Source organism: Peromyscus maniculatus, chromosome 22 (assembly GCF_049852395.1).
Source record: "Peromyscus maniculatus bairdii isolate BWxNUB_F1_BW_parent chromosome 22, HU_Pman_BW_mat_3.1, whole genome shotgun sequence".
Classification (NCBI taxonomy): domain Eukaryota; kingdom Metazoa; phylum Chordata; class Mammalia; order Rodentia; family Cricetidae; genus Peromyscus; species Peromyscus maniculatus.
In genome coordinates, this window is record NC_134873.1 from 47,667,885 (window position 1) to 47,694,524 (window position 26,640).

At 40.9% G+C, this 26,640-nt stretch overlaps 1 protein-coding gene across 3 annotated transcripts in view; it reads right to left on the reverse strand.

The window, feature by feature from the left end:
- Prkd3 (protein kinase D3) overlaps nucleotides 1-26,640 on the reverse strand; it is a 72,798-nt gene that overhangs the window by 32,660 nt on the left and 13,498 nt on the right. For all 3 annotated transcript variants that reach the window (XM_076559604.1, XM_076559602.1, XM_076559603.1), the window contains 3 exons: nucleotides 5,351-5,489; nucleotides 2,979-3,110; nucleotides 1,217-1,374 (listed from right to left, as the gene is read on the reverse strand). In XM_076559604.1, the coding sequence (XP_076415719.1) occupies nucleotides 1,217-1,374; nucleotides 2,979-3,110; nucleotides 5,351-5,489 (429 nt within the window). The remainder of the gene's footprint in view (nucleotides 1-1,216; nucleotides 1,375-2,978; nucleotides 3,111-5,350; nucleotides 5,490-26,640) is intronic.

The window sequence follows — 26,640 nt, forward strand, 5'->3', positions numbered from 1 at the left end:
TCGAACTATTCTGTGTCTCCAGAGTCATGCAGGTAATAGATCTAGCGGTATATCTCACATTTTGAAAAGCAACAAGTTCCTTCATTCACTTGTATCTATTAGGTACCAAGTAATGTGCTAAGTAAAGGGAGGCACATAAAGACAGAACTCTGACCTCCTGAACCTCTTTACACAGTCTTCTATGATCATGTTGGAAATAGCCTTGTACGTGCAGACAAAGGCAATCTCAATCTCAGGGTTATACTTAAAGGCTTTGTTCCCAATATGCCTGTTTCCAAGCTTAATTCCTTGTTCAGTGAAGCTTTACATCTTGGCTTTTATTATCTGTTTATTTAGTTTCGGGAACTTATTCTTCATTTTCTACAATCTAGTACACAAACACTAGGCAGAATGTTAGACTCACAGACAGGAAGGTTTCAAAAGTGTGATGGCATTCAGAAGACAAGCTACATCACAGGTCTAGGTAAGTGCTTTCTTCAGACCGCTGCCATGTGGGTCAGCAAACTGACTGGAAATACCCGAGGGGGAGAGACATGCTATCAGTGTGGGTGGTGTCCCTGAAGAGGCTGAGGGTCCAGATGCAGGAAAAAGCAGAAGCAATGCACACCTCATAGACTATGCTAGTCAGCGGAGAGTTGACTCCTCCTGCCATCACTGCGTTTGGTAGACTCACAGGCATCAACCTCTGAAGGCAGACTCGGACCAGCAACTCTCCAGTGGCCTTCGACTCAGCAGTCCCTCCTAATCTGAGGCTTCCAGTTTCTAAGTAGCTGTTAGTTTCTCCTGCTTCCCAGTCTTATAAATCTGGTCATTTAAACACACACACACACACACACACACACACACACACACACACACACACACACACACACACACACACCCTGTTACCTAGTGGAGAGAAACATAATCAGAGTTGTCTATTAGGAAACCCGACCTGAGGGTTGGTTACATGTAAGATGAAGGGAAGTGTGGAGACGGGGTGCCAGGATAATGAAAAGGAGGCTCACACAGTGGTCTAACTGACAATGCCATCCCACGGGGGGCACAGAATACAGTCGACTGCTACTGGCAGGCCCTGTCATCACTATTCCATTTCAAGTGCCTGAAGTGTAGCAACATCACGATAGTCTCCATCACCTGTCTTAGGAGGTCCTATGTGTCGTGAAATCACCAGGACTAACTAGTGAGAGTCCTTCCCTGACCTGAGAATACATACCTCTTCACTGAGGAGGGGCACACATTCAGGCTGCAAGGGTCTTGGAACTGAGAGGCCGGGTCCCGGCAGAGATACATTGGACAGACGTCTCTTCCTTACTCCACTGCAGTTATTTGGAATCTTGAAGGCACATCGTTTATGATAATTTAATCCACAGCCTAAATAGATATTAAGAGTAAAAAAGAAAAATTTAAAATGTAACTATTTGAAATGTGACACATAAAAACCAGTACTTCTTTTTAATTTATTTTCTCTGGCGACAATACCAACCTTAATTAAGAACTTAGGTGACAGACTATGTGGAAGGTGACAAATTCAAGAATGGTGAATGTGTAGAAAGGTTAATTCAGAAAAAGTTAAATCAATTAGAGCAGTGAATTTTGACTTATGATAGCTAAGACACCTGGAAATGTATGTGAAATATAAATTACTAGACTCATCCCCAAATCTACAGAATCAGAAACTCCGGGGGTGGAGCCTAGCAAAAGTATGTTTCATGATACTTGGCAAAAGTTCAAGAGCTTCTGGCTTCAGGCACTATCCAGCGGCAAACCACGGCCTGTGTGCAACAAACCTTCAACGATGAGACAGTATATGGAACTCAAACCTCAGTGTTCATGAATATAAAATAATAGTACATAATAATATAGAGTAACAGTATATTATAATATATATAGTTATATAACACGAAATGTGTGCACAGGTATGTGTGTCTGAGTGTGGAGACCAGAGACGGATCTCAGCTATCATTCCTTATCCACCCTGTTTTGGGGGCAGGTCTCTCACTGGGACCTGGAACTGTAAGAAAACCCTAGGGATTCTCTTGTCTCCAAACTTCCCAAACATACGTCGTCACCACACTCAGCTTTTTTGTCCTTCAGTCCTGCAGACTGAACTCAAGTCCTCATGCCTGTGTGGCAAATTCCTTACCAACCAAGACATCTCCCCTAGTCTGTAAATGTTTTGTAGGAACACAGTCTCTGTTTATTTACATATTATCTATGGTGAACTGCTGAGTTTTTAACAATTTAAAACATTTTTTTTGTGTATGAATGTTTTGTCTTCACGTGTATGTATGCACCACATATGTGCCTGGTGCCCTTGGGCACCAGATCCTCTGGAACTGGAGTTACATAGGACTGTGAGGCACACTATGTGGGTGCTGGGAATTGAACCCAGGTCCTCTGAAAGAGCAGCAAGTGTTCTCAGGTGATGAGCCATCTCTCCGGTTCCCAAGGTTAGTTTTATATTACAACAGCAGAGGTAAGTCACAATAGAGAACACACAGTCTGCAAGATCTAAATAAAGTATTTGCCCGCCATTACTTTACAAAAGAGTTAACTGACGCTCCACAGTAGAAGACTGTTTCTCAGTCAGACTTAAGCACCTGTGGTCTACTCCCCAGCAATTCCATCTCACAACAGTTTGACAATCTTACCACTGTGCAGAAAAAACTAAAACTAGAATAAAGACCTGTAATCATAAGCGGCCAACAGTTAGTAAGACACTGTTTTGTGTCACATACTTCATGCACATTCCTTTCTTTACCCATTTATGACTCTGGCGGAGTAGACGACTTTCACAGGTCTAGCAAGTCAGCTGTGCGAAGGAACCAGTAGGTGGAGGCAGAGCAAAGACCAGAGTTCTCAGCTCTGCAGTTCTAAATCCTTACCACCCATGATCTCAGTCTTTCCACCAGTAACTCAAAAATGTGAATGTAAAATCCTCTTTCAAATTAATACGCAAATCTAAAAGCACTTACCTTCACATTTTAATCCTTGACGTACCAATCCCCAGAGCATTTCACCACAATAATCACAAAAAGTAGGTGCTTTATAAGAATGTACATAGAGAGTATGAGGGCGAATCTGGAAGTCTTCTACTGTGGCCAAGGCTTTTTTGAAAGAAATATGAACAAAAACAAAGTGTTAGATTTTATAATTGCAAAGACGTTAGAAATGGTCTATTTATATTGAAACACAGGGTGACTCTGAAAGTTTCATCTGATCACAAAATAAATTATTTTTAGCATTTAAAACTTCGATCTAGAAGCTGGGCGGTGGTGGCGCACACCTTTAAGCCCAGCACTTGGGGCGCAGAGGCAGGCGGATCTCTGTGAGTTCGAGGCCAGCCTGGTCTGCAGAGCGAGATCCAGGACACCACCAAAACTACACAGAGAAACCCTGTCTCAAAACAAAAACAAAAACAAACCCAAAAAAACCCCAAAACAACCCCCCTTCAAAAAAAACCCCAAAAATACCAAAAAAAAAAAAACAATAAAAACCAAAAAAACCTGTGATCTAGAATATTTTACTACATTTATTTATTATGTGTGTTGGGGGAGGAGCATGTGCCATGGCTCGCTCGCTCGTGTGGAGCTCAGAGGACAACTTATAGGCACGAGTTCTTTCCTCCTACCATGTGTCCCAGGGTCAACATCAGGCTGTAAGATTTGGTGGCAGAGGCCTTTATCTGCCGGGCCATCCTTCTGGCCCAATACTGTGAATTTTAAGCAGTACTTTTAGAAGTCCAACAGCTTTAAATGAGTTAAGCTCCAAATAAGCCAAGTTGGAAGTCTGTAGGGCAGGTATAATATAACAAAAACATTGTCTCATAATGACAAGATGGCAAATAGCTCTTACATCTTCTTTAGCCCATTAAAAACAGTGTAGCTTAGGATATAAGGGGGTGGGGACGGGGACAAAAAAAACCAAACAAACAATGAAGCAAAAGGTAAAAATCAAAGTACTTTGGAACGTGACCTCATTGACACAATGTCTCTGTGAGAAAAGACACTGAGTTCAAACCGATTGCCAGGACTCCTTTCTCCTTCATGAGCAATGGAGCAGTAGGTACAACCACATTTATTTCTTTGACTTCCACCTGAAAGTCAGTCACTAGTGATGTCCCTGGGGTTTGACGAAAGGTCCAGAGCCATGAGGGAAGGAATGTGATCACAACCTTAAAGGAGACCAATGCCTTTAATCCTAGCACTTGGGAGGCAGAACCAGGCGGATCTCTGTGAGTTCGAGGCCAGCCTGGTCTACAGAGAGATCCAGGACAGGCACCAAAACTACACGAAGAAAACATGTCTTGAAAAAGAGAGAGAGATGCTGGGCAGTGGTGGCGCACGCCTTTAATTGCAGCACTCGGGAGGCAGAGCCAGGCGGATCTCTGTGAGTTCAAGGCCAGCCTGGGCTACCAAGTGAGTTCCAGGAAAGGCGCAAAGCTACACAGAGAAACCCTGTCTCGAAAAACCAAAAAAAAAAAAAAAAAAAAAAAAAGAGAGAGAGAGAGCAGCGCGCGCGCACGCACACACACACACACACACACACACACACACACACACAGCCCCTTGTGAGTGAGGAGGCAGACAGCAGGCGGGGCTGTGGTGTGAGGTCAAGGTCAGTGCCGGGGGAATAGGTAGATGGGAGAGTCAGGACCAATAAGGAAAGGCGATGGTCAGAGAAGATCTCTGGATGGGGCTGAGGGGCGAGCGTGTGAGGGTGGCTGGCCACTCGCTGCCTTTCTCCCTCTGATCGGCACTCTCCTCCCCTCGCCCTGTCCACCGGCCGTCTTGTCCTCGTGCTGCTGGGTGAGATTGGAACGGTGGGAGTTAGGGAAGGGGAATGGCGAGAAGAGGTCGGGCAGGAAGAGAAGTGGAAACGTCCACTGGGACCAGGAGGGAAGAGACATTTGCAGTCACACAAGAACCCACGCTGTCGCTTTCTCTTCCAGGTCTTTATGTTTTCCCCTTCATCCAGATTCTTTTTGGACCCCCGGGTCTCTTCATCTATGCTTTTAACAGAAATGGAAAAGGGAGACACCTTGAACCTAGTTTTATTTTTTTCCGACCCACAGAAAGAGAATTTCTTTTCAGTTGAACTGGTAATTCCCTTAGCTTCAAAACACTTCAGTAATTGAGTTTGTGCTCCTATTTTCTCAAAGTGATAGAACCTTCCTGAAAGTGAAAGGCACGCAGAAACCATGACCACACATTAAAGAAGCAGGCAATTATACAGGACCAAGGCCAAGTGCGGCAGAACTGGCATAATAAATACTTCTTAGGGGAGAAAAGCAAAGGCGGGGGGGGGGGGGGGGGGGGGGGGGGGGGAGAAGGAGCCACCTGCTTACCGGACAGGACAACTTCTACAAGATCTCCTTCATGGATTTCATCGGCTGAGGTAATCAGCTGCAAAATGTTTTCCGAGTTCATGTCGTGGCGAAAGAGAAGAATTTTATCATACATGCCAAAGAATCCACACTCTGGGAACTGTAGGAAAACAGCCCTGGATCAACATCCCATAGCTTTCTACTGTTGTAAGCATGCTATAAAAACCTTTAAAAGTGTTCTAGCTTAATGCTGTTATTAACGACTCTTTTAATATCTAAAAGGTGAACCTTGTACTCAAATATCCTGGTTAATTTTAAAGCTCAAAAACAGAAAAGTAAATTTGCAAATAAATAATCATTACCTAAAAACACAGGTCTCTTACAAAATTCAGACTTCTAAATCGCTATAAGCGAACATGATCTTCCACTCACTATTCTTAGCCTGCAAGGCAAATAGTTGCTTCCGTTCATTAGAGCGGGACTGTTCAACACATGATCAGCTATTTGCTAGTCTTCGGATATGACATGTAAAATGTGTTAAAGACTTGTTCCTTGTCTCTTTATTGGTAGTAACTGAAAAACTTAAGACCCCAAAAACATCAGTTAAAGAAGGAAAGCAACATTCAAATTAATTTACAACCTAGAGAAGATACTAAACAATACTGCACCAGACACATGACCTAATGGATAATGGGAGCATGAGCTGGGGATAGGAGTGGTCCAGTGTTTATCTAGAATGTGCACTGCCCAGACCCAGCCTCAGCGCCGCACAGATAAATGAATACACAAATACCCAAGCACAGGTAGAAGAAAGTGCAGAAAATACTACAAATAACTGTTGAGATGTTGGGGTTGACAATAAAAAGTCATTTTCTAGAAAAGTAAGTATTTCCACAAAATATTCACCTATAAATAAGACAAATTACTGAGTGACTAGAGGAAAGGTCTAATGGCTTGTGAAAACCCTGCTGTTAATTATAATATTTTATAAGTGTGCTTCTTAAGATAGGAATTATCTGAAAGCAGATATCAGAACCAAAATAACAGAAAACAGACTGAAAAGAAAATCGAGTAAAGATCAAATATTGTCACTGACACTCAGGGAATCACTGTGGCCAATCTTTAAAAACATCCGAGCTTTAGAGGCGTGGCTATATTAAAGATAAACAGCTATAGAGAAACAGGAAATAAACCACAAACACATAGTTTTAAAATGTCCAAACAACATACAAAATCAACAGAAACAACTTGCTGAGGAAAGGAATACACAGATATTTGCTATTCATGAGTTTTAAAAATTCAGAAATCAGGTCTTCACAAATGAGGATGTGACTTAACCCTGCCCACACATGAAATCATATTACAATTTTAAAGAAATTCACTTCCCCTTGATACCCACAAGGCTCAGGAAACATCACAGGAGAGGGGCCTGACAGACTGCAAGAGGCAGAGGCTGGGGTAGACTGGACATGACGGGACCTCTGCACCCATGAACCCTCAGCAGCTATGGGTGCCTGGGCAAGACCCGCATGGGAACAAGCCAGTCAAGCGCTCCAGCACGAGGTGGGAAGGATGGAGCCTGCGACCCTACCTGAGGAGCTATGGACAGGTGATGGAGGGTTCGTCTTGGAGGGTGTGGCTCCTAGGAAGGTTGCCCATGCTCCTCCAGTGGATGCCTCCACATCCAGGAGGATATGAGTAACACAAATGAACTCAAGAAACTGAAAGAAAAACTGGACACAGTGCTGGGGGTGTAGGGAGGTGGGGGTGGGCGGATCTGAAAGGAGTTGGGGGAGGAAGGAGGTGAGTACGATCAACATAAACTGCACGAACTTCTTAAACAATTAATAAACCATACTTAAAATATTATACACAATTATGTTCAGGCTTTCCTCTCAAATGGATGCCTAAATTTTAAATTTACTTTTAAAACATTACTCACTATATTTACTAGTCTTTTTTTTTTTTTTTTAAGTTTTGGATGTACAGAAAAATTCACACAAAAAAATCATATAGCATTCCCATTTACCCAGTTTTTCCATTATTAACACTTTATATAGTTAGTATGATACATTTATAACAAATGTTACTGTATTTTGTTTAGATTTCCTTGGCTTTTACCTCATGTCCTTTCTCCTTCCCAGGATCCCGTCCATGAATCTCTATGACCTTGAGCTGCCAGGTACTATTAGGGTCTTTTTTGGACTCTCACATTTTGCAGTCTCTGGAGATTCTGACTCTGCTGCCTACTGGTCCTGTGTTTTACAGTATGCCTCCCTAGGGGAACTGCCTGACGTTTATCTCATCATTAGACCGAGGTTTGGGTTCTGAGGAGGCAGACCACACAGGGAAAGTGCCATCCTCACTACATTCTCTCAGTCCAGACCGTGCCTAGATTTTCATGTTCTGGGGGTCAAACTTAGGTTCACACAGCAAGCACTTTATCAAACTATCATGCTAGGCCCTGATTCCAAATCTTATTAATTATATAATCTTAACAACACAGTTTCTCTATCTGTAAAATGGAGCACACTTGGCAGTCATCATGAAAACTAAATAAGTTATGTAACATACATAAAGAACTTGAATTCCTGATGCGTTGGATGTGCTTTGAACATCAGCCATGACTATTACCAATATTTTGTTATTATAAACAATAGCCAGAGAGTAGTCACGTATTCCTACCTTTACCACGTCTGCAGTATATGTAAAGAAAGAATGTCCCAGAATATTTCCTGGGTCAAAGCATACATACACACACACACGAAACTTTCAGATACTGCCTTCATGAAGGTTATACCAACTTATATGTCTACAGGGAAAATACTAAGAGTTTGTGCGGCAGAGGAAACGACTCGGTGCTCGCCCCACAAGCAAGTGGGAGCACTGGAGTTCAGATCCCAGAACCCATGCCAACGGGAGGTAGGTGTGGTGGCCCTCCTGCTCCAGCCTTGGAAAGGTGAGAGAGACGTGAAGTCCCCAGAGCAAGTTGGCTAGCAAGACTACTCACTCACATTAGTGAGCTCCGGGTTTGACAGAGAGACCCTGCCTCAGCGAATCAAAGTGGTAGAGTTGACTAGGGGTGACTAGGGTTGACATCAACTTCAGGCCTTTACATGCACGTGTGTACCCATGTGCGCCACATTTGCACACACACGGGCCCAAACGTGCAGAAGGCATGTAAACACACTGATATGAACATGACACACTTGAAAATGGAATAAGAAAAACAGGGTTTGTTTTCTCATGAGCTGTTTTGTAAGCGCACTATCAAATCTGTTGCTCTTACATCAAAAGCGGTACTTAGTTTTGTGCAGTTTCAACTGGTACTCCCCCCCCCCGCCTTTGTGTGTGTAGTGAGCACTGGCATTCATGTTATGCACGCATGTGCATTCTTCGCTTTATTTAAGGGGGGCTAGGTCTTTCCTTGCACCTAGAACTCACAGTCCCCAGCTAGCCTAGCTGCTCTGCCCCAGGATTCCCCCACTGCCTCTCCAGATAGCCAACACTTTTGTGTGGCTTCTGGGGATCTGAACTCTGCTCCTCTTGCTGAAAGGGAGAGAGCTTTATCCAAGGCCACCTCCCTTGCCTTGATTTGTATTTGTCCATTATACAAGGCTGACTATTTTTCATATGCTTAAGATATGTTATAAAAACTTATTATTTACATTTTTTTTGCCTATTTTTAATAGTTCAATGATCTTCAAAACTTCAAATTCAACCATTCCTCAGAATGATTTTTTTTTCTTCCATAATGATTCTTGGTACATAGGGGCTATGTGAAAAGTCATGAACAAGCCAAGCATTGAGGTACACACATGTAATCCCAGCTCTCTGGAGATGGACACAGAGGATCTGAAGTTCAAAGCCACCCTTGGATAAACAGGGATTTGGAGGCTGGCCTGGACTACCCGAGGGGGCGGGGGGAAAGGCATGAACAAAATATTAAAAGACATAAACAAAAGCACTTTCTATTTCAAAATCTATCAAAATAACCTGTCAGTGACATGCACAGAAAGCTGAAGCTTTTCAAAGACAATGGCCTATTTTTCTAAGCTATCCTTCAATAAAATAAGGAATAAAGGAAAAGGTCACTTTTGTACCCAGTTTTATAATTTTTAAAGGAAAAATATTCTGGCAAAATAATGTAAATATATATATATATATATATATATATATATATATATATATATATATATGGAGGGAGGGCTGCTGTACTCTTGTTATTTTGTTTACCCTTAAAACATAAGACACACCCAATGAAATGATATATATACCCTCTAAACACTCCATTCTCATGGAGAACAAGGACACCTGGGACAAGGAACAAGACTAGAAGGGCAGCACAGCCAGGAACACATTTGGTAGCTAGCTCTCAGTAGCGAGCACTAGCTACAAGTGTATTCCTCTAGGGCTTTCAACCGAGACTAATTTGCCCCAGAAGGCACATGGTGGTGTCTTTATATATTTCTAGTTTTCAGAACTTGGGTCTGTGCTGTGGATATTGCTCTATATAAATAAAACACTGACTGGCCAGTAGCCAGACAGGAAGTATAGACGGGACTAGCAGAGAGGAGAATTGAGGGAACAGGAAGGCAGAGGGGGAGACTGCTGGAGCCGCTGCCAGGACAAGGAAGATGTAAGGTACCAATAAGCCACGAGCGACGTGGCAAAGTATAGATTAATAGAAATGGGCTAAGTATAAGAGTAAGAGCTAGACAATGATAGGCCTGAGCTAATGGCCAAGCAGTTTAAATAATGTAAGAGTCTGTTTATTTTATAAGTGGGCTCCGGGACTGGCGGGACTTGGCGGGAGCTGGAGAGAAATTCTCCAGCTACAGGTCTGTGCACATTTACTAGGTTAAGGCATTGCAGAATTCACAGGACGGCCTCCATCACAGAACCATCTGGTAAGGAAGGTATTGTAGAATTCACAGGACGGCCTCCATCACAGAACTATCTGGTAAGGAAAGCATTGCAGAATTCACAGGACGGCCTCCATCACAGAACCATCTGGTAAGGAAGGTATTGTAGAATTCACAGGACGGCCTCCATCACAGAACTATCTGGTAAGGAAAGCATTGCAGAATTCACAGGATGGCCTCCATCACAGAACCATCTGTTAAGGAAAGCATTGCAGAATTCACAGGACGGCCTCCATCACAGAACTATCTGGTAAGAAAAGCATTGCAGAATTCACAGGATGGCCTCCATCACAGAACCATCTGTTAAGGAAAGCATTGCAGAATTCACAGGATGGCCTCCATCACAGAACCATCTGGCCCCAACTGCTGACTAAAGTCAGGTTGAGAAGCCCTGCTGTTCTAGGATAAAGGAGTCAAAGTTCTAGAGCCTGGGGAACCCCTTCTCAAAACAGACAAGCCCATGGTTCTTTCCTTCTCCTACCTCAGCCCTGATTAGAGGAGGAAATGAAGAACAGCTGAAGAACTAGGAGCCTAAAAGCAAAAAAGGCCTTTGAATTTGGCCTGTTCCAACAGCACCCTCACCTTAATTTCTCGGTTTACTTTCTACATCTGTGCCAGTGACTCCTCGGGATTGTGCAAAATAAAGTGTTCCCCCAGTTCTAGACCAAGCGTGGCAAACGCTGCGGCCCTGTCTCCTAGAAGTCTCACGTCACTAAACATCTGTCAGGAAAACGTTAGGCAAGGTGGGAGGCTTGCAAAACTTTTATTTTACTTGGCCAGACAACACTTGTGCATGTTAACAAACAACTTCAGAATTCAATATTATCTGAGTGAATTATTTACCCACCACTGGGCTTTTTTTGTTTTTCTAAGGTAGTATGGGTTCTATTCTAAAAAAGGAGAAATGCTTGGAGCTTTAACACGCACACATTTTTGTTTGCATTATAGGTGAGTGAAGTACACTCATTTCAGTTAGAGGCTTGATAACTTTATATACACGTATATATGGAATATCAAATTGATTTTTAAACTTGAAGCCAGGTATGCCTTCACAGTAAACCTTTAGAGCCAACACTAAATAAATAGTAAATACATGCTAAGGATGTTTCTTTTCAGGTTTCCCCCAGATTCCCCAAGAACCCAGAACTTCTGGCATTAAAAAATTCTGTTGACGATTAGCAGTAATAAATGCTGCAGAAACCAGACTAATATTAATTTAGCATCAATCTCCAGAAAGTGTTGAACTAAAGGGGATCATCTCAATGACAATTTCCATGTAAAGCCAAACTTGCTAGTTTAGACAAGTCAATCAGAAAGGGACTCATCAGGAACCTGGATTCAGTCTCACCTTTCACCACTGATTTCCAATTCAGAATTCTCTGGATATCACATGCCAGAGGAGTTGCTCAATTTAACACCCGCGCTTCCGACATAAACCAGAGAAATCTTTTTTTTTTTCTGTTTAAATTCACGCCCCCTCACCCGCCCCCGGTTTTGTGATTAGTTCTGAATTGTCCTTAAACTTCTGAGGCCTTCTCTCTTTTAGCTATGATTGTAATCCGAATGCCCAGCAAGTTAAAAAAAATTTTTTTTTCCCTTCAGTTTGAGCTTAAGTATTTAGTAACGGCTGCCTGACACTGTTTAGCCTAGATAAAAATGTAGGGGAAAGATGAGAATGTCACCAAGTCACAGTAACACAGCTGTAGTAGAAAGAATGAGGAGAGAGAACAACACACAATGACAACTCATTCCTAGAAAACAAAAGGTACAGCTGGGGTTTTCATCTACCATGGCAGAACCTGAAAATTACACTCAATTCATGTCTATAGAGACAATGGGTTCATTCATTCAAACAGACCAAATCACTCCTTAGACACTGATACTCGGTCTTCAGATCTGGTATTAAAATGGTCAAAACTAAAGCAAAGTGTTTTAAATCAGCTAAAAGCAGACAGTACTTCAATTTTACTAAACACCATTATAACTCAAAATGAATTGCTTTCTGCCAACTTCCTTTCCCGTTCCAATGACATCTAGGTTTTTCATTCAACAAATTAACAGAAAGAATAGCTTTAGAGGGTATCTGTTAAGCCTCTTATCAACATGAAAGCAGGAAAACAGGGGAGCTGGCATTCACTGGGCAGTCGTTACACACCAGACACTGTGCATGTAACCTCCCATTTTAAATAAACACTTGATTTTATTTTTCTATAGATGGTCCTGTGTCAAAACTAAAATCAAAACAATGCTTTATTTATATGCTGTTATACATACTTTGATATTCACTGAAGTTTTAAGACATTTACAGAACCAGGGATCTTTGTAAAGTTAGAGGTTTTAAGCCACTGGTACGAGTATTTTCTAAACACTCATGTCCCAGGATCGCACTAAGAGCTTTACATTTAATCACCGTAACTCTTTATGAAGTAAATATTCTAATCCTAGGCTCTCAGGAGAGAAGACAGGATTGTAAATTAAGTGACTTGAAAACAATCTATCAATACAAAGTGGTAAAATGAAAACCTACATTTCCGGTTCATCTCTTGGATTCCAAAGTTCTGAGATAATACACTTCCCTATCATAAAAAGAAAAAAACCTTGCACTAAAAACATTGACAATATAATTTCAATGTCTGGGATCCATGCACGAACAATTGTTGTAACATGAGCCAGGCTTTTTGTCAGTACTGATTTCCTCGTAATCCGACACTCTCATAAATGGCCTTCCAACTGTGATCTGATTCCAACATTTCACCTGGCTCAACCTCAGGTCTACCTGCTGTTAAATCACTTTCTGAGGTCTGACTGGCAGTTCCACTACTGCCCTGTGGCTTACTGGCCAAAACACCATCCCTTCCATTCATACAACTCTAGAAGACAGAAACTGTATTCGTGTTCATTTGGTTTATAAACTGTAACTAAATAAGGATCCAGGAGAAAGGGGGTAATTCAGTGGTAGTGTACGTGCTTAGCATGCAAAAGGCTCTGGGTTCAATTCCTAGCACCCCATATATAAGTTAAAAACTTTTTTTTAAACATTTATTTATTTATTATGTATACAGAGGAGGGCACCAGATCTCATCACAGATGGTTGTGAACCACCATGTGGTTGCTGGGAATTGAACTCAGGACCTCTGGAAGAGCAGTCGGTGCTCTTAACCTTTGAGCCATCTCTCCAGCCCCTAAGTTAAAAACTTATATTCATTAATTACATATTCCAAAAGTTGTATTATTTTTTAAACAAAGATACTTATACCTAACAGGAAATCTTATTTGAAAGACCTCAAACTCCATCTATAAAATTTGAATCAAGACGATATTCATATTCTTTGATTTATTAAGATCCCAGAATAGCATTACCAGAAGGCTCAGGTTTTCCCAAACACAAAAGTTCTATTTCTCTATCAGTTTAACCTGGGGATTTTTAATCTCAGTATTATTAATACTTTGGGTCAGAAGACTGCTGTGGGTCTCTCTTGGGTATTGTAGTAGCATCCCTGCTCTCTACCCAGCAGATGATGCCAGCAGCAGCTTTGACAGGCAAGAACATTTATAGACATTACAATGTCCACTGAGGCCCAGAGCTCCCTGGAGGTAAGAACACAAGTTGACCTTGGCCTTACACATTAGACATTAAGGTGACAAGGCTGTGTGTGTCCCCAAATAGCACAAGAGCCTAACTTAGTGGAATAAGGAACATGTTCATTATGTGCATTACCTTGTTTTTAGTATAAAAGCAAGGAAAGTGTGTCCTTTACTGAGAGTAGGGCATTTTTGAGGAAAGACTCGAAGAAGCTAGCACTGACCTCAATGTACTACGCTGGAAGACTTTCAAAGCTTTTTTTTTTTTTTTTTTGCTTCTTAAAAAAAAAAAAAAGGAAGCTAAGTTTTGGCTTATGCTAACAACAACAACAAAAGAAACTCTACCTCACTCCACCCACCTCACTCCACCCTCAGGATGAGTCATGAAATTGGATGAAATTCAAAGAGTGACCACTTTTGGTCATATCTAAGTTTTAAAGAAATGATCTATTAGTGAAGGGGGCATTTTCTTGGGGGAAAACCGCACTGTATGGGCTGATGTAGGTTTTGTGAGTGTTTAACCAGGTCTGTGCCTACTCAAGCCTTGAATCGCTGGTGCTTCTGTGAGGTTTGACCAGATTCTTCGGTATACCAGATACCAATCCTGTCTTTACTCTGGCTGAACACACGGTATCTAGTCTGTGTTCACTTAAAAACCATTTTAAACATTTGCCCGTGTGCTTGTTTGCCAACTTATTGAACATCTTGTGAACTATATTTTGTATCGTCTGACCCGATGTCTACTATGGTCCGTGTGTTCCTCACCAATGTGTGAGCACTTTATTGGGGGTGGGGGGCACACTGATCTTATCATGCTTGCTGTGTTTTTTTCACCCTTATTTTTCTCTTATTATTTTTATAGCTGACATTATGGTTTGTTGACCTAAAAGTGAGTTACCCTACCGCTGAGGAGTCAGTCAGTTCCATTTTACACTGATTTGCCTTTGGCCCTGGTTTGCATATTTAACTTACTCCCTCTGGACGTATCAGGTAGGGGACAGCATAAAGTCTCCTCAACACTTAAAACAGGTTTTCATTTGCAGGCAAATGGATGGAACTAGAAAAAATCATCCTGAGTGAGGTAACCCAAACCCAGAAAGATAGTCATGGTATGTACTCACTCATAGGTAGATTCTAGATATAAAATAAAGAACAATCAGACCACAACCCATAGGACCATAGAGGCTATATATATAGCATGGAGGTCCCTAGGACGACTGTGGCTTATAATAAATTTTGGTTTTACTCAATTATTTAAAAAAAAAACAAACTGGTTTTCAAAATTCAATGTATGGAAAAATGACCTCCTTTAGAAGTTTTTTTTTGTTTTTCCCCCTTAAACCATGGCTCCTTTAGCACATACCTAAAATAAATTATAGGCTCTTCTAATTCTTGGTTAAGTGGTACTTAACTCCAATTACTACAGCTCCCTTTGTAGGTTTCAGATTCTTTTGTATTGTTTTTGTGATGTTTTGAGACAGGGTTTCTCTGTGTAGCCCTGGCTGTCCTGGAACTCACTCTGTAGACCAGGCTGGCCTCGAACTCAGAGATCTTCCTTTCTCTGCCTCCTATGTGCTGGGATTAAAGTTATTTTTCGCCACTGCTCGGCTATTTTTTCGGGTTTTAAAATCAATGCTCTTGACAACTTTAGAATAACATCAGATAAATTTTTGACTAACACTGTCAGAACAACAACAACAAATCCCAGTAAGACCTTTAATTTAACACAGTAATTTGTAAAAATCATACATTATTAGTCCTTCTTTGTCAGGACAAAACATTCATGTCACCCTTTAAAAGACTTCAAGTTTAAGATTTTATTATAATTCTTGAGATAATTATCACCAAGTCCTATTAATCACTCTTTTTGTCTAATTTTTTTTTTAGATTCCTTATTTGTGTGTGTCTGTGCATATGGGTGTGCACGTGTGTGCGTGCCTGTGTGTGTATGCCCAGACTAGCCGCAAATTCAAGATCCCCCTGCCTCAGCCTCCAGAGTACACAGATTGTCATTGATCATACTCAACTAAAACTAAATGACCTTCTACATTACATAACATATGATTCTGACATGTGTATTAAACAAAGCACAAAACAAAATCAACACGAGTCTAAGTGGTAGTACCTTTTAGCTATTTATAGATCACTACTGACCAGTTCTACATACTGAACAGAAAAAAATCTCAAAGCATAGTAGTTCCAAGTTATTTTTGTTTTAGAGTTTGGAGACCACTAAGATCAAATTAATAAGTAATATTGATAAGCTAGCATTTACTGTGTAATTACTGTGTGATAAGTAATGAGCAATGAATTTTATAAACACATCTAAGATACATATATGTGTACACAATACAAAAATGTGTAGTATTTTAATCTCACTTTTCACATAAGAAAGCAAGGTCGCACAACTCCTAAGTGGTAGAGATGAACCTCAAATTGACCCAAAACTTACGCTTTTAAGTAGGACAGCATGCTGTTTCTTAGGAGTTTCTTTCTTTATTCAACTAAAAAATATCTGAGTGTTTGTTTATTGTGGCTACATGATGTATGACCTCATGGAGCTTTAAGACTTACGGCACGTACATCCAAGATAAGGGCAATCACAACGAGCACAATGAATATTAAATACAGGTAACCTAGCATGCCGATACTTCAAGAAGAAACAGTAGAGAAGGGTGATCCAAGCATGGGAACAATGATCATGAAGTCCTAACTAACGGGCCACTAGGGTGTCTGAAGCTCAGGACAGGAATTATGACCACAGACATGCCTTGGGAACCATCACCATAATGCCTTATAGAAGCAATCACATATTTCTGTTACTTGCTCATTGCTAGCAACTACAGATGTTTGTCTAGCTAATGGCTGGTGAGTAAGGGGGTGGAAGGGGCGGGGGAGAGGTCACCGTGAACTTTTTGAGTAACTCAGTCTAGCTTACATCAAATTTATAGCATGACTAGGAATCACAATCACAAAAATTTATTTATTTGACCATGAGAAAGAAAGAGGAGTGTGTATGTGCATAAATGACCTGTTTCTGCTTTCTTGCCAACTGCCAAAGATGTCAATGGAAGTGGTTATCTTGCTTTAACCATGCTACAAGCTACCAGAGACCAGCAGGAAGGCACTGGGCCAGCATCTGACGTCTGTTTCTCCACGTAAAGTACTATAGTCGATGGCAGCACAAGCAAAAAAAAAAATCAGGTTTGTTGTTTTTCATAATTCTCCAATAAGATAGCAGCGATCCTTAGTCTGATAGTCCGAGTCATTTTGCCACTCTGTGTCTTCTTTCAGCTCTTAGCATGAGCTACCTTCTATTAAGCTGATGTGACGACATTCACTCAACTTTTACATAACATGCTTAGGGGGAGGGAAATAGCCTTTCATTTTGGAAGTCTGCACAGGACCTAGTACTGTGACTGTACGTAAGTACACCACAAATAATCATTCAACTGAAGCAGTAATAGTAGATAATGGACCTCTAGGCAAATGAAAACAGTATCATTCCATTTAGCTCTTTACAGACGGCCATAGAAAGCTGCCACCAGCTTTTATTTTCTATCCAGAGTCAACTATCTTATTAACCTGTGTTTAGAAAGAGATGTCCCTGAAGTTTTGAATTAGAGTATTATGAAAAGTACTCTATTTCTGGTGTATAGAAAATGAGAGAGCAACCTCATAAATATGTAATTTCACTATCTAAAGGCATCTTCCTATTATCATTTACCTGTTTAAGTGTACTGACTTGCATTAGTCTAAAGGTTCTGAACAGTGGCTGAGTTAAACATGCATTGTTCAGCCATGCACTCCAGTGCTACTGGCTGTGAGAAGAGTGCCGGGGAAACCAGCAATGCATGTGGGGCAAAGCAAGCTTAAGCAGAAACATACATAAAATCATGTATGTCTTGGCTGACGAAAGCATGGTGAAGAAAAGCTTATGGACATCTACCCTGTATTTCTGCTAGGCACACAGGACCTCACTGCCTAATTCAGACTTTGCAGTAGCTCTGCACAGCATGGCTACCATGAATAACGAGAACTGAAAGTATGTAGAAACACAATATCTGACAATAATAGCACAGATGAGAAGAACAGAAATGCAGGGTTCTGAGGGACACACTGCGTTATACACAAGATATTCTGCACTCACTTAAAGGATGTCTATTGTATATCAACTAGAATAAAAATTCTCAAACATCCGTACAATGCCAGATAGTGCTTCAGGCTGAGAGGGCCATACGGTTATCTGCCACACTCGCCTCTGTTGTACAGACTGTGTAAATGAACAATCACGCCGCGCTTCAACAGAACTGCAAAAGCTGGTGGACCTCGGGCCCCTGTGAGGGTTAGATTTTAACTGGCAACTTGATAAAAATCTAGATTCACCTGGGAAAGGAGTCTCAATAAGGGACTGTCTAGAATAGGTGACCTAAGGGCTTGTCCGTGGGGGGGGGGGGGTTATCTTGATTAAGTTAATTGAGGCAGGAAGCCCAGACCACCGTCGGAGGAACCATTCCCTGGACTGTGGAAGGTCTCCAGGCGCCTCCCCTCGCCCCGCCTCGTAGGCGTGACAGTTGCCAGAGTCTCAATGGAGGTTGGAACTTCCAGATCCAAGCTGGAATGGCTACCCACTACATCAGGGTATTTCATCACAACAACAGGAAATATGAAACCAAGACAGCCAGGTTTGGTCAAAGGATATAGAGAAAGCACTGAAAGGAACTATTAGAGGAAGAAAAGCACAAATAAACAAATAAAAAAACAACCAAGGGAGGAGCGAAAACAAAAATCTAGGAAATAATTAAAAGCCCCCCCCTCCCCCCCACAGGCCCTGAGAACAGAAGGATACATGTAAAAAAAACAAAAACAAACAAAAAAAGCAGCAAATTCTGTCATCCCGATGCTTCTGACTGATGGGATATATCCTGGTAAACTTCTAACAGGCTGGGAATATTAAGTTGAGAATGCATTTAATTCACCTAGCCCACCACAGTTTAGCAACTGAGTACACTACAGAGTGTCGGTTGTTTACCAGCACAATCCTTAGGCTGACTAGTAGCTGCCACCACCTAGCACTGTGAGAGTACTGTACTGTATCATAACCAGGAAAAGCTCAAAAATCTTTTTTTTTTTTTTTTTTTTAATTCAAGACAAGGTTTCTTGGTGTAGCTTTGGAGTCTGTTCTGGAACTCACTCTGTAGCCCAGGCTGGCCTCGAATTCAGAGATCCGCCTGGCTCTGCCTCCTGAGTGCTGGGATTAAAGGCGTGCGCCACCACTGCCCGGCTCCAAATTCAAAATATAATTTCTACTGTATGTGTACTGTTTTGGTTTTATCATGAAGTTGAAAAGTTCTAAGTAAAACCTTTATAAGTAGGAGAAATCTGTGAATTTAATGAATCTATATTGAAAATTGTATTAAATATGAGTGATGATTTTTTTTTTTTTTTACTTTTTATTTTTTTGAGACAGGGTTTCTCTGTATAGCTGTAGCTATCCTAGAATGCACTCTATAGAGATCAGGCTGGCCTCAAACTCCCAGAGATCTGCCTGCCTCTGCTTCTCAAGTGCCTGCATTAAAGGCGTGCACCACCATTACCTGAATATGAGTGAGAAACACACAATCAACTATGAAGCCTACCCAAAAATTATTCATGAAGACACAGAGGCATATATGTATGTACATATAGATATACACATATATGATGTAAAAAGATATCACAAACACCAATAAAGTTATATTAATACCCCAAATTCAAAATAAGATATAATTATCATTAATAAAGAAAAATATATTAAGAATTGCGCAAATATACCAAAGGCTTAACAAATTCAAAATGTGGGTTAGATCAGTGGTTCTCAACCTTCCTAGTGTGGCGACCCTTTAATACAAAATACAGTTCCTCATGTTGTGGTGACCCCCTCCCTCCCCGTCATAAGATTATTTCATTGCTACTTCCTAACTATCCTTGTGTTACTGTTATGAATCATAATGTACATATCTGATTTGCAGGATATCTGACAGGCGACCCCTGTGAAAGGATCAATAGCCCCCAATGTTCACGACGCACAGGCTGAGAACCACTGGGCTAGACTGCCGGCTCAGAGATAACGAGTATTTGTTGCTCTTCCAGAGAACCTGAGCTTGGCGGCCAGCACCTGTGTCAGGTGCTCTCGGCTACCCCTAACTCCAGCTCCGGCAACTCCACGGCCCTCTTCTGATCTCTGACAGTACCTACACACTGTGGCACACACTCACACAGACACACATACACATAAAGAAGGATAACCCTTAAAAAAAAATAAAACTCAGAAGCGGATGTACAGAAGTAGTTTTTATAAACTGTTTTCATACAATATAATTTGATTGTGTTTTCCTCCTTCCGGATTCCCCTCATCTCCCTACCCACCCAGAGGCTCATATGTTTGCGCACTTGGTGCCAGCTGGAACTACTGGGGAAGGATTTGGAAGCATGGCCTTGTTGGAAAAGGTGCGTCCCAGGAGTGCGCTCTGAGACGATCAAAGCTTCCTGCCCTCCCCCTCCTTCCTGTGTGTGGATCTGGATGTGAGCACTCAGCTGCTGCTCCAGTGCATGCTCCGTGTCACGTGGTGACCTGGTGACGAAGTCCATTCCCTCTGGAACCGTAAGACCCAAATAAACTCTTCCTTGTAGAAGTTACGTCAACTGTGGTGTTTCATTAGAGCAACAGAAAAGAAACTAAGATGATATGGAATATTCACAGAGCAGCATGTGGAGAATTATACATTATAAAACAGACATCAAGTTACACAGATCGAAATGATGCACTCTGTGTGTGTGCATGCTTGCCTGAGTGGATGCGTGCAGAGGTCAGAGGCTGATATCAAGACTTTCTCCTCAATCACTTCACCTTATTTTTTGAGACACAGTCTTTACATGAACATGGAACATGGCATTTCAGCTGGCTGACTGGCTGGTGAGCCCCTGGGATCTGTCTCCACCCATGCTGCACTGATGTTGCAGGCCACAATACAGAAAAATCAATTAAACAAAAGGCTAGTCCACTGAAAGCTAAGTTGGTATACTACGCGACAAACAAATCAAGGGAAAATAAAAAACAGAGAGGAACCGGTGATAATCCAAACTAGGAATAAGTGGTTCACTAGAGATACTACAGACCTAAAGAGACGTGAACATAATACAATGTGTAACTTTTGCTAATGATTTTGGAACAAAAATTTTTAATTTCTTTTTCTATTCAAGTTACTAAGTGTTATCAGTTGTTTTCTATTGCTGGGATAAACATCATGACTGAAAGCAACTGGGGGGTGGACAGGGTTTATTAAAACTCACAGTCAGTCCATCATGAAGGGAGGTCAAGGCAGGAACCTGGAGGCAGGAGCTGATGCAGAGGCCACAGGGGTGCTGCTTACTGGCCTGCTCCTCATGGCTTGCTCCCTTTGTTTTCTTATAAAACCCAGGACCCTGCCCAGGGGTAGCACTGCCCTGAGTGGACGGTGCCCTCCCCACATCAATCATTAATTAAGAAAATGTCCCACACACTAACCTATAGGCAATCTGATGGGGGCATTTTCTCAACTGAGGTACCCCTTTCCATGTAACGATGGCTTGTGACAAGTTGACAAAAAAAAAAAAAAAAAAAAAACTAACCAGGCCACCAAACTTTACCAAAGAGATAAGTAATCTGAATAGTTCATGTCTACTTGATGTAAAAACTGAGTTCAAAACAGCACAAAGAAAATCCTTGGCCTAGAATGGTTTCACTAGTCAAGTCTATTAACACAAATAGTATCAATTTTTATTTTGATTTTTTTTTAATTTAAATTTATTTAGCAAATAGAAGAGGGAACATTTTTCAACCTGGGAAGTCAACACTAGTCTGAGGGATGGGACAGTACCTCAACAGTAAAGCATATGTGTATTTGCATCCCCCAAACTGGAGAGAGATAGCTCAGCCATTAAGAGCACTGGCAGCTCTTCCAGAGGACCCAAGTTCAATTCCCAGCACCCACATGGTGGCTCACAACCATCTGTAATGAGATCTGGTGCCCTCTTCTGGCCTGCAGGCATACATGCAGGCAGAACACGGTATACATTAAATAAATCTGAGAGAGAGAGAGAGGGGAGGGGAGGGGAGGAGGGGGGAGAGAGAGGGAGAGGGAGAAAGCAGGAGGGAAGAAGGGAGGGAGGCAAAGAAAAGAGAAAAGATGAGGCACCCCAAAACCCTGGTTCAAATCCCTAGTACCCCTTCTCAAACCCACGTCCTGCTGACAGCCAAATTAAAGATACGGAAAAAAGCAAAACTTTCACAAACAAAGGCAGAAAAAAGTTAAGCAAATATTAATAAATCAAATTAGACAAACTGAAAAAGATAATACATGGTGACTAGGTGGGTTTGCTCCAAAAATGCAAGGCTATTTAACATTCAAAGATTCAGCTAAGAAAATGTGCCACATTAAGAGACTAAGAGAGAAACACATAGCTGCACGGAATGTAGCAAACTCATTCAGGAGAAAAAGTCTCCACCAACTGGAACAGATGGGGACTTCTTAACCTGATGAAGGGCACTTTTAAAGATGCATGCCATACCGAATGAAGAACTGAAATGTTTTCCTTTTATAACTAGAAATAGGATGCATGTGTATTTCTATTCAAAATTATGTTGGAATTCCTGCCACAAAGCAAAGAAATACAATAGCAGAAGAAAAATAAAAGCAATGAAATATTTCGTGGAGAGCAAAATATAAAACTGGTTTTTATTCCCAAAAGACAAGATAATCTATACAAAAAATCATAAAGAATTTTCAAAACAAAGTTAATAGAATAAATGTTTTTGGCAAAATTCAGAACATACCATCAATGCATAAAAGCCTATATTCTATGTACCACATGAGAAACTGCAAATGAGTACTAACAATAAAACATGAAACTTACAGAAAATATCACCTACGAAGTTCCAAAAGGCCCTTTTCTGAGTGTAGAAACTGGAAATCTGGTTTTAAAAATTATATGGAAATGTGAAGCAAACGAGTCTGTTCGGTTGTTTGTTTTTAAACTAAAGAATTCAGAACAATATGAAATTGGAATAGAGACAAAGTATTCAATTTAGGAATGGCCAACATTTGTATGGTCAACTGATTCACAAGAAAAGGTACTGAGTAATTGACTGTGGAGAGGACAGCGTTTTCAACAGTCCTAGAAAAATGATGCCCACACAACACATAGACAAAGGAGCTCTGACCCTAACTTCAATTCACATAAAAATGAACTTGAAATAGACTGTTAGGTGCCAACTCCCCACGTTAGGATGCCCATCCCCAACAGCCATGAATGAATGTCACCTCTGGAAATAGATTTTTGTAGATGACCGAGTTAGGATGAGGTCATTAGTGTGACTGTGCCCACAACATGGATGACTCTAGAGACATTTTACAGCAGGCGAAATAAGACAAACGCAGAGGCGAATCCGACATGTTCTTCTTGCTTACATACAGAATCTAAACAGTGGACCTCAGAGGCAGAGAACAGACTACCAGGGACTAGGGGAGGAGACAAGAAAGAGGACAGTCAACGTGCACGAAGCCTCAGTTGGACAGAAGTAAGTTAAATTCTTTTTCATCTGAGATCTACTGCACAGTGCAGTGAGTGTGTGAACACAGTTGACAATAGTTCCTTGTATTTCAAAACTGCTGAGGAAATTTCAAATGCTCAGAGCATAAGAAAATGTTAAATATCTGAGGCAAGAGATTTGCTATAAGCTTGATTTAATGATCCTATATTGTTTAAAAACCAAATCACTTTGTACCTAATAAATAAACAAATAGGAGTTGCTAATATATAGTATTTATACTCAGTACTAAGATGAACAACATATTCTAGTTTGCTTCCTGATGTGGTGATAAAACACTGACAAAAAGTAATTTGGGGGGGAAAGGGGCTATTTGGCTTACACATCCAAATCATGGTCCCCCATTAGAGAAGTCAGAGTGGGAACCGTGGAGGAAATTGCTGTTGCTCCCACATAAGCCTGCTCCCCTTGCTTCCTTATACAACCCAGGCCCACCTCCTCAGAACAGGCTGGGCCCTCCCACTCAATTATTAATCAAGAAAATGCCTCACAGATGTGCCTGTGGGCCAATGTGAAGAAGACAATTCCTCAACTGAGCTGCTCAGGTAACTCTAGTTTGGTTAAGCTGACAAAATAACTAATCAGCACACAGTATGAACAAACTTCACCAAAGAAAACATAAATGGCAAATGTGTCCACAAGGATATATAAATTAAAATCAGGAGGAGGTATTACCATAGAGCAACCAGACTGGCGAAACTGATAGGCTGCTGATATCAAGTGTGGGCAAGGATATGGGATTTGTAGGCAGGGCAAGTGTATAGCTACCTCTGAAAATCAGCCTGGTAAGATATCACAAACACAGGCCTATTAAATTACCTGGCCATCATACTTCTAAGCACACACACAAAAGTCAACATATATTTATTTACATGTCATAATTGAGACTATATGGGATGGTTGACAACAGCTTTATTCACAACCACCAAAATTGCAAACACTTCTACTGTACATTAGCAAACAAGGGAGTTAAAGCATATCTAATAAAACAGACTAATTCAGCAATGTAAAGAACTCTAGAAATATAATGGTAAGAATTTTAAAAACACGTCTATGTGAGAGAAAACAAAACCAAAACATTACATAGGAAATGATCTCATTTATCTTTCTGAACACCCAGAAAAGTTAGGTTACAGTGAAAGAATGCAGAGTAGTTGGTTGCTTGGGGCCGGAAGTGGGGGGAAGACACTGCAGAGGTGCAAGAAAATATCTAGGGTGACAAAAATGATTTATATCTCGAATGAGAGGAGTTATAACTGTATGCAACCATTGAAACTCATCAAACCATGAACTTAAAAGTGGTGGAGTTGATGACAGGTGAGTGTACCTCAAATCTTCTTTTAAAAAATTATCTTTAGGGAGCTAAGAAGATAGCTCTGTGGTTAAGAGCACTCAATGCTCTTCCAAGAGAACCCAGGCTCAGTTCCTAGCTTCAACAACAGGCAGCTCAAATCCACAGGCAATTCCAGATCTGGGATCTATGCCCTCTTCTGGCTTCCAACCACACTGCATGCACATGGCACACACACATACACTCAAGCACACATACACACACAGAATAAACAAACTAACAAATCTTTATAAACAGTATTTTGTGAAATAGCACGGGAGAGAAATATAATAGCATTTTGTGAAACAGTGTGGGAGAAAAACAGAAATATATGCACTTCATCCCACATTTCTGCATAAAGGTGCCAGAAAATAAGGCAATATAAAAAATCATTGTCTTTTAAAAATATTCAATTGTCATTTACTATATAACACATGCATGTATGCCTGCATGTACACACACATGACAGCAGTCTGTATTACTGTATGCTTTGTTACATTATCAATACAACTTCCCAACAAAGAAATTCTTTTCTTTTTTGATAGCTTTTACACTTCAAATAATCTGATTTTGCCTTATATCACTACTGTGTAAGATCTTTCAAATTTATGAATCACATCTTTTATCCAAGATGAAATTTTAAACTTTTATTCTAAGGCTAATTATTCCGAGTATATTGGTAACCGGAAAGCAAAAACGTAGAACTGAGATGGGATCTATATTTTATGACTACTAATATTAAATATATATTTTCAAGATTTCAAATATGCCCAAAATGAAAAAAATAATTAGAGAAGTTCTTTCCTGATTTTAAATAGAGTGGTGGCCTTGTGGGTTTATTTCACTGTTAAGAGGTTTCTTCTCAGGTCCTCCAAACTAAGAGACCTTTTCAATGTTTCCTAACCTTGCTAGTTTTATTAACAAGAGAGCTAAGAGGTGTGAAGCTTCTCTAGAAGAGACAACTACACTCTACAGTCGGGCAGAGCACAAGGGTCCCAGCGAACATCCCCGCAAAAGCCTGAAATGCAGGAGTACTTCTTCAGCCCTCCTAGAAATTTTCAGAACACAGGACCCTTAGCTTATTAGAGTTTGATGAAACTAAATTGTATCATATCCCTCCTCCCAAATTACTTTTCTGTCTGGATTTTGTATCTTAGTATCAGCCTTCACTCTTGCTTAGGTTAACTATCACTCTGTTTAACAGGATGTCAAATTTCACTCAACATACTTTTCCTGTGACCCCCAACTTCACCTCTAAACTCATCTAACATCTTAAAAATGACTTTAAAGTGTGTATATATATATATATATATATACATATATATATATAAATGCATGCGCATGCGTGTGTTTGCAAGTCAGAGGATGACTTCTGGGAGTTGATTTTCCTTCCACCATGTGGGTTCCTGGGAGGAAACTCGGGTTATTGGCTTGGCAGCAAAAGCCTTTACCTGCTAAGCCATTTTATCAGTCCCTTTTAAGCTCTCCAAGACAGATGTGATCATCTCACTTTGCTACACAAGCACCTCAGTGAAATCTCTACTCCTGGAAGGATCACGTGTGAATGTTTTCATAGCTGAGGAAAGGCAGCAGGGTGCAGAGAGAAGTGTAAACGTCTTGGAGTTAAGACAGACCTAAGTTTGACCTCTGACTTTCAGCCAATTATTCTCTTCTGAAATTTGTTTCCTCCTTTAGCAAACGAAGATCACCCACACCCCTGTAACTCAGTACATCTGTGGGTTTGTGGTGGCTTGCATTGAGAATGGTTCCCATAGACTCATGTTTGAACACTTGGTCCCACGTTGGTGGAACTGTTTGGGAAGGATTTAGGAGGGCTGGCCTTGTT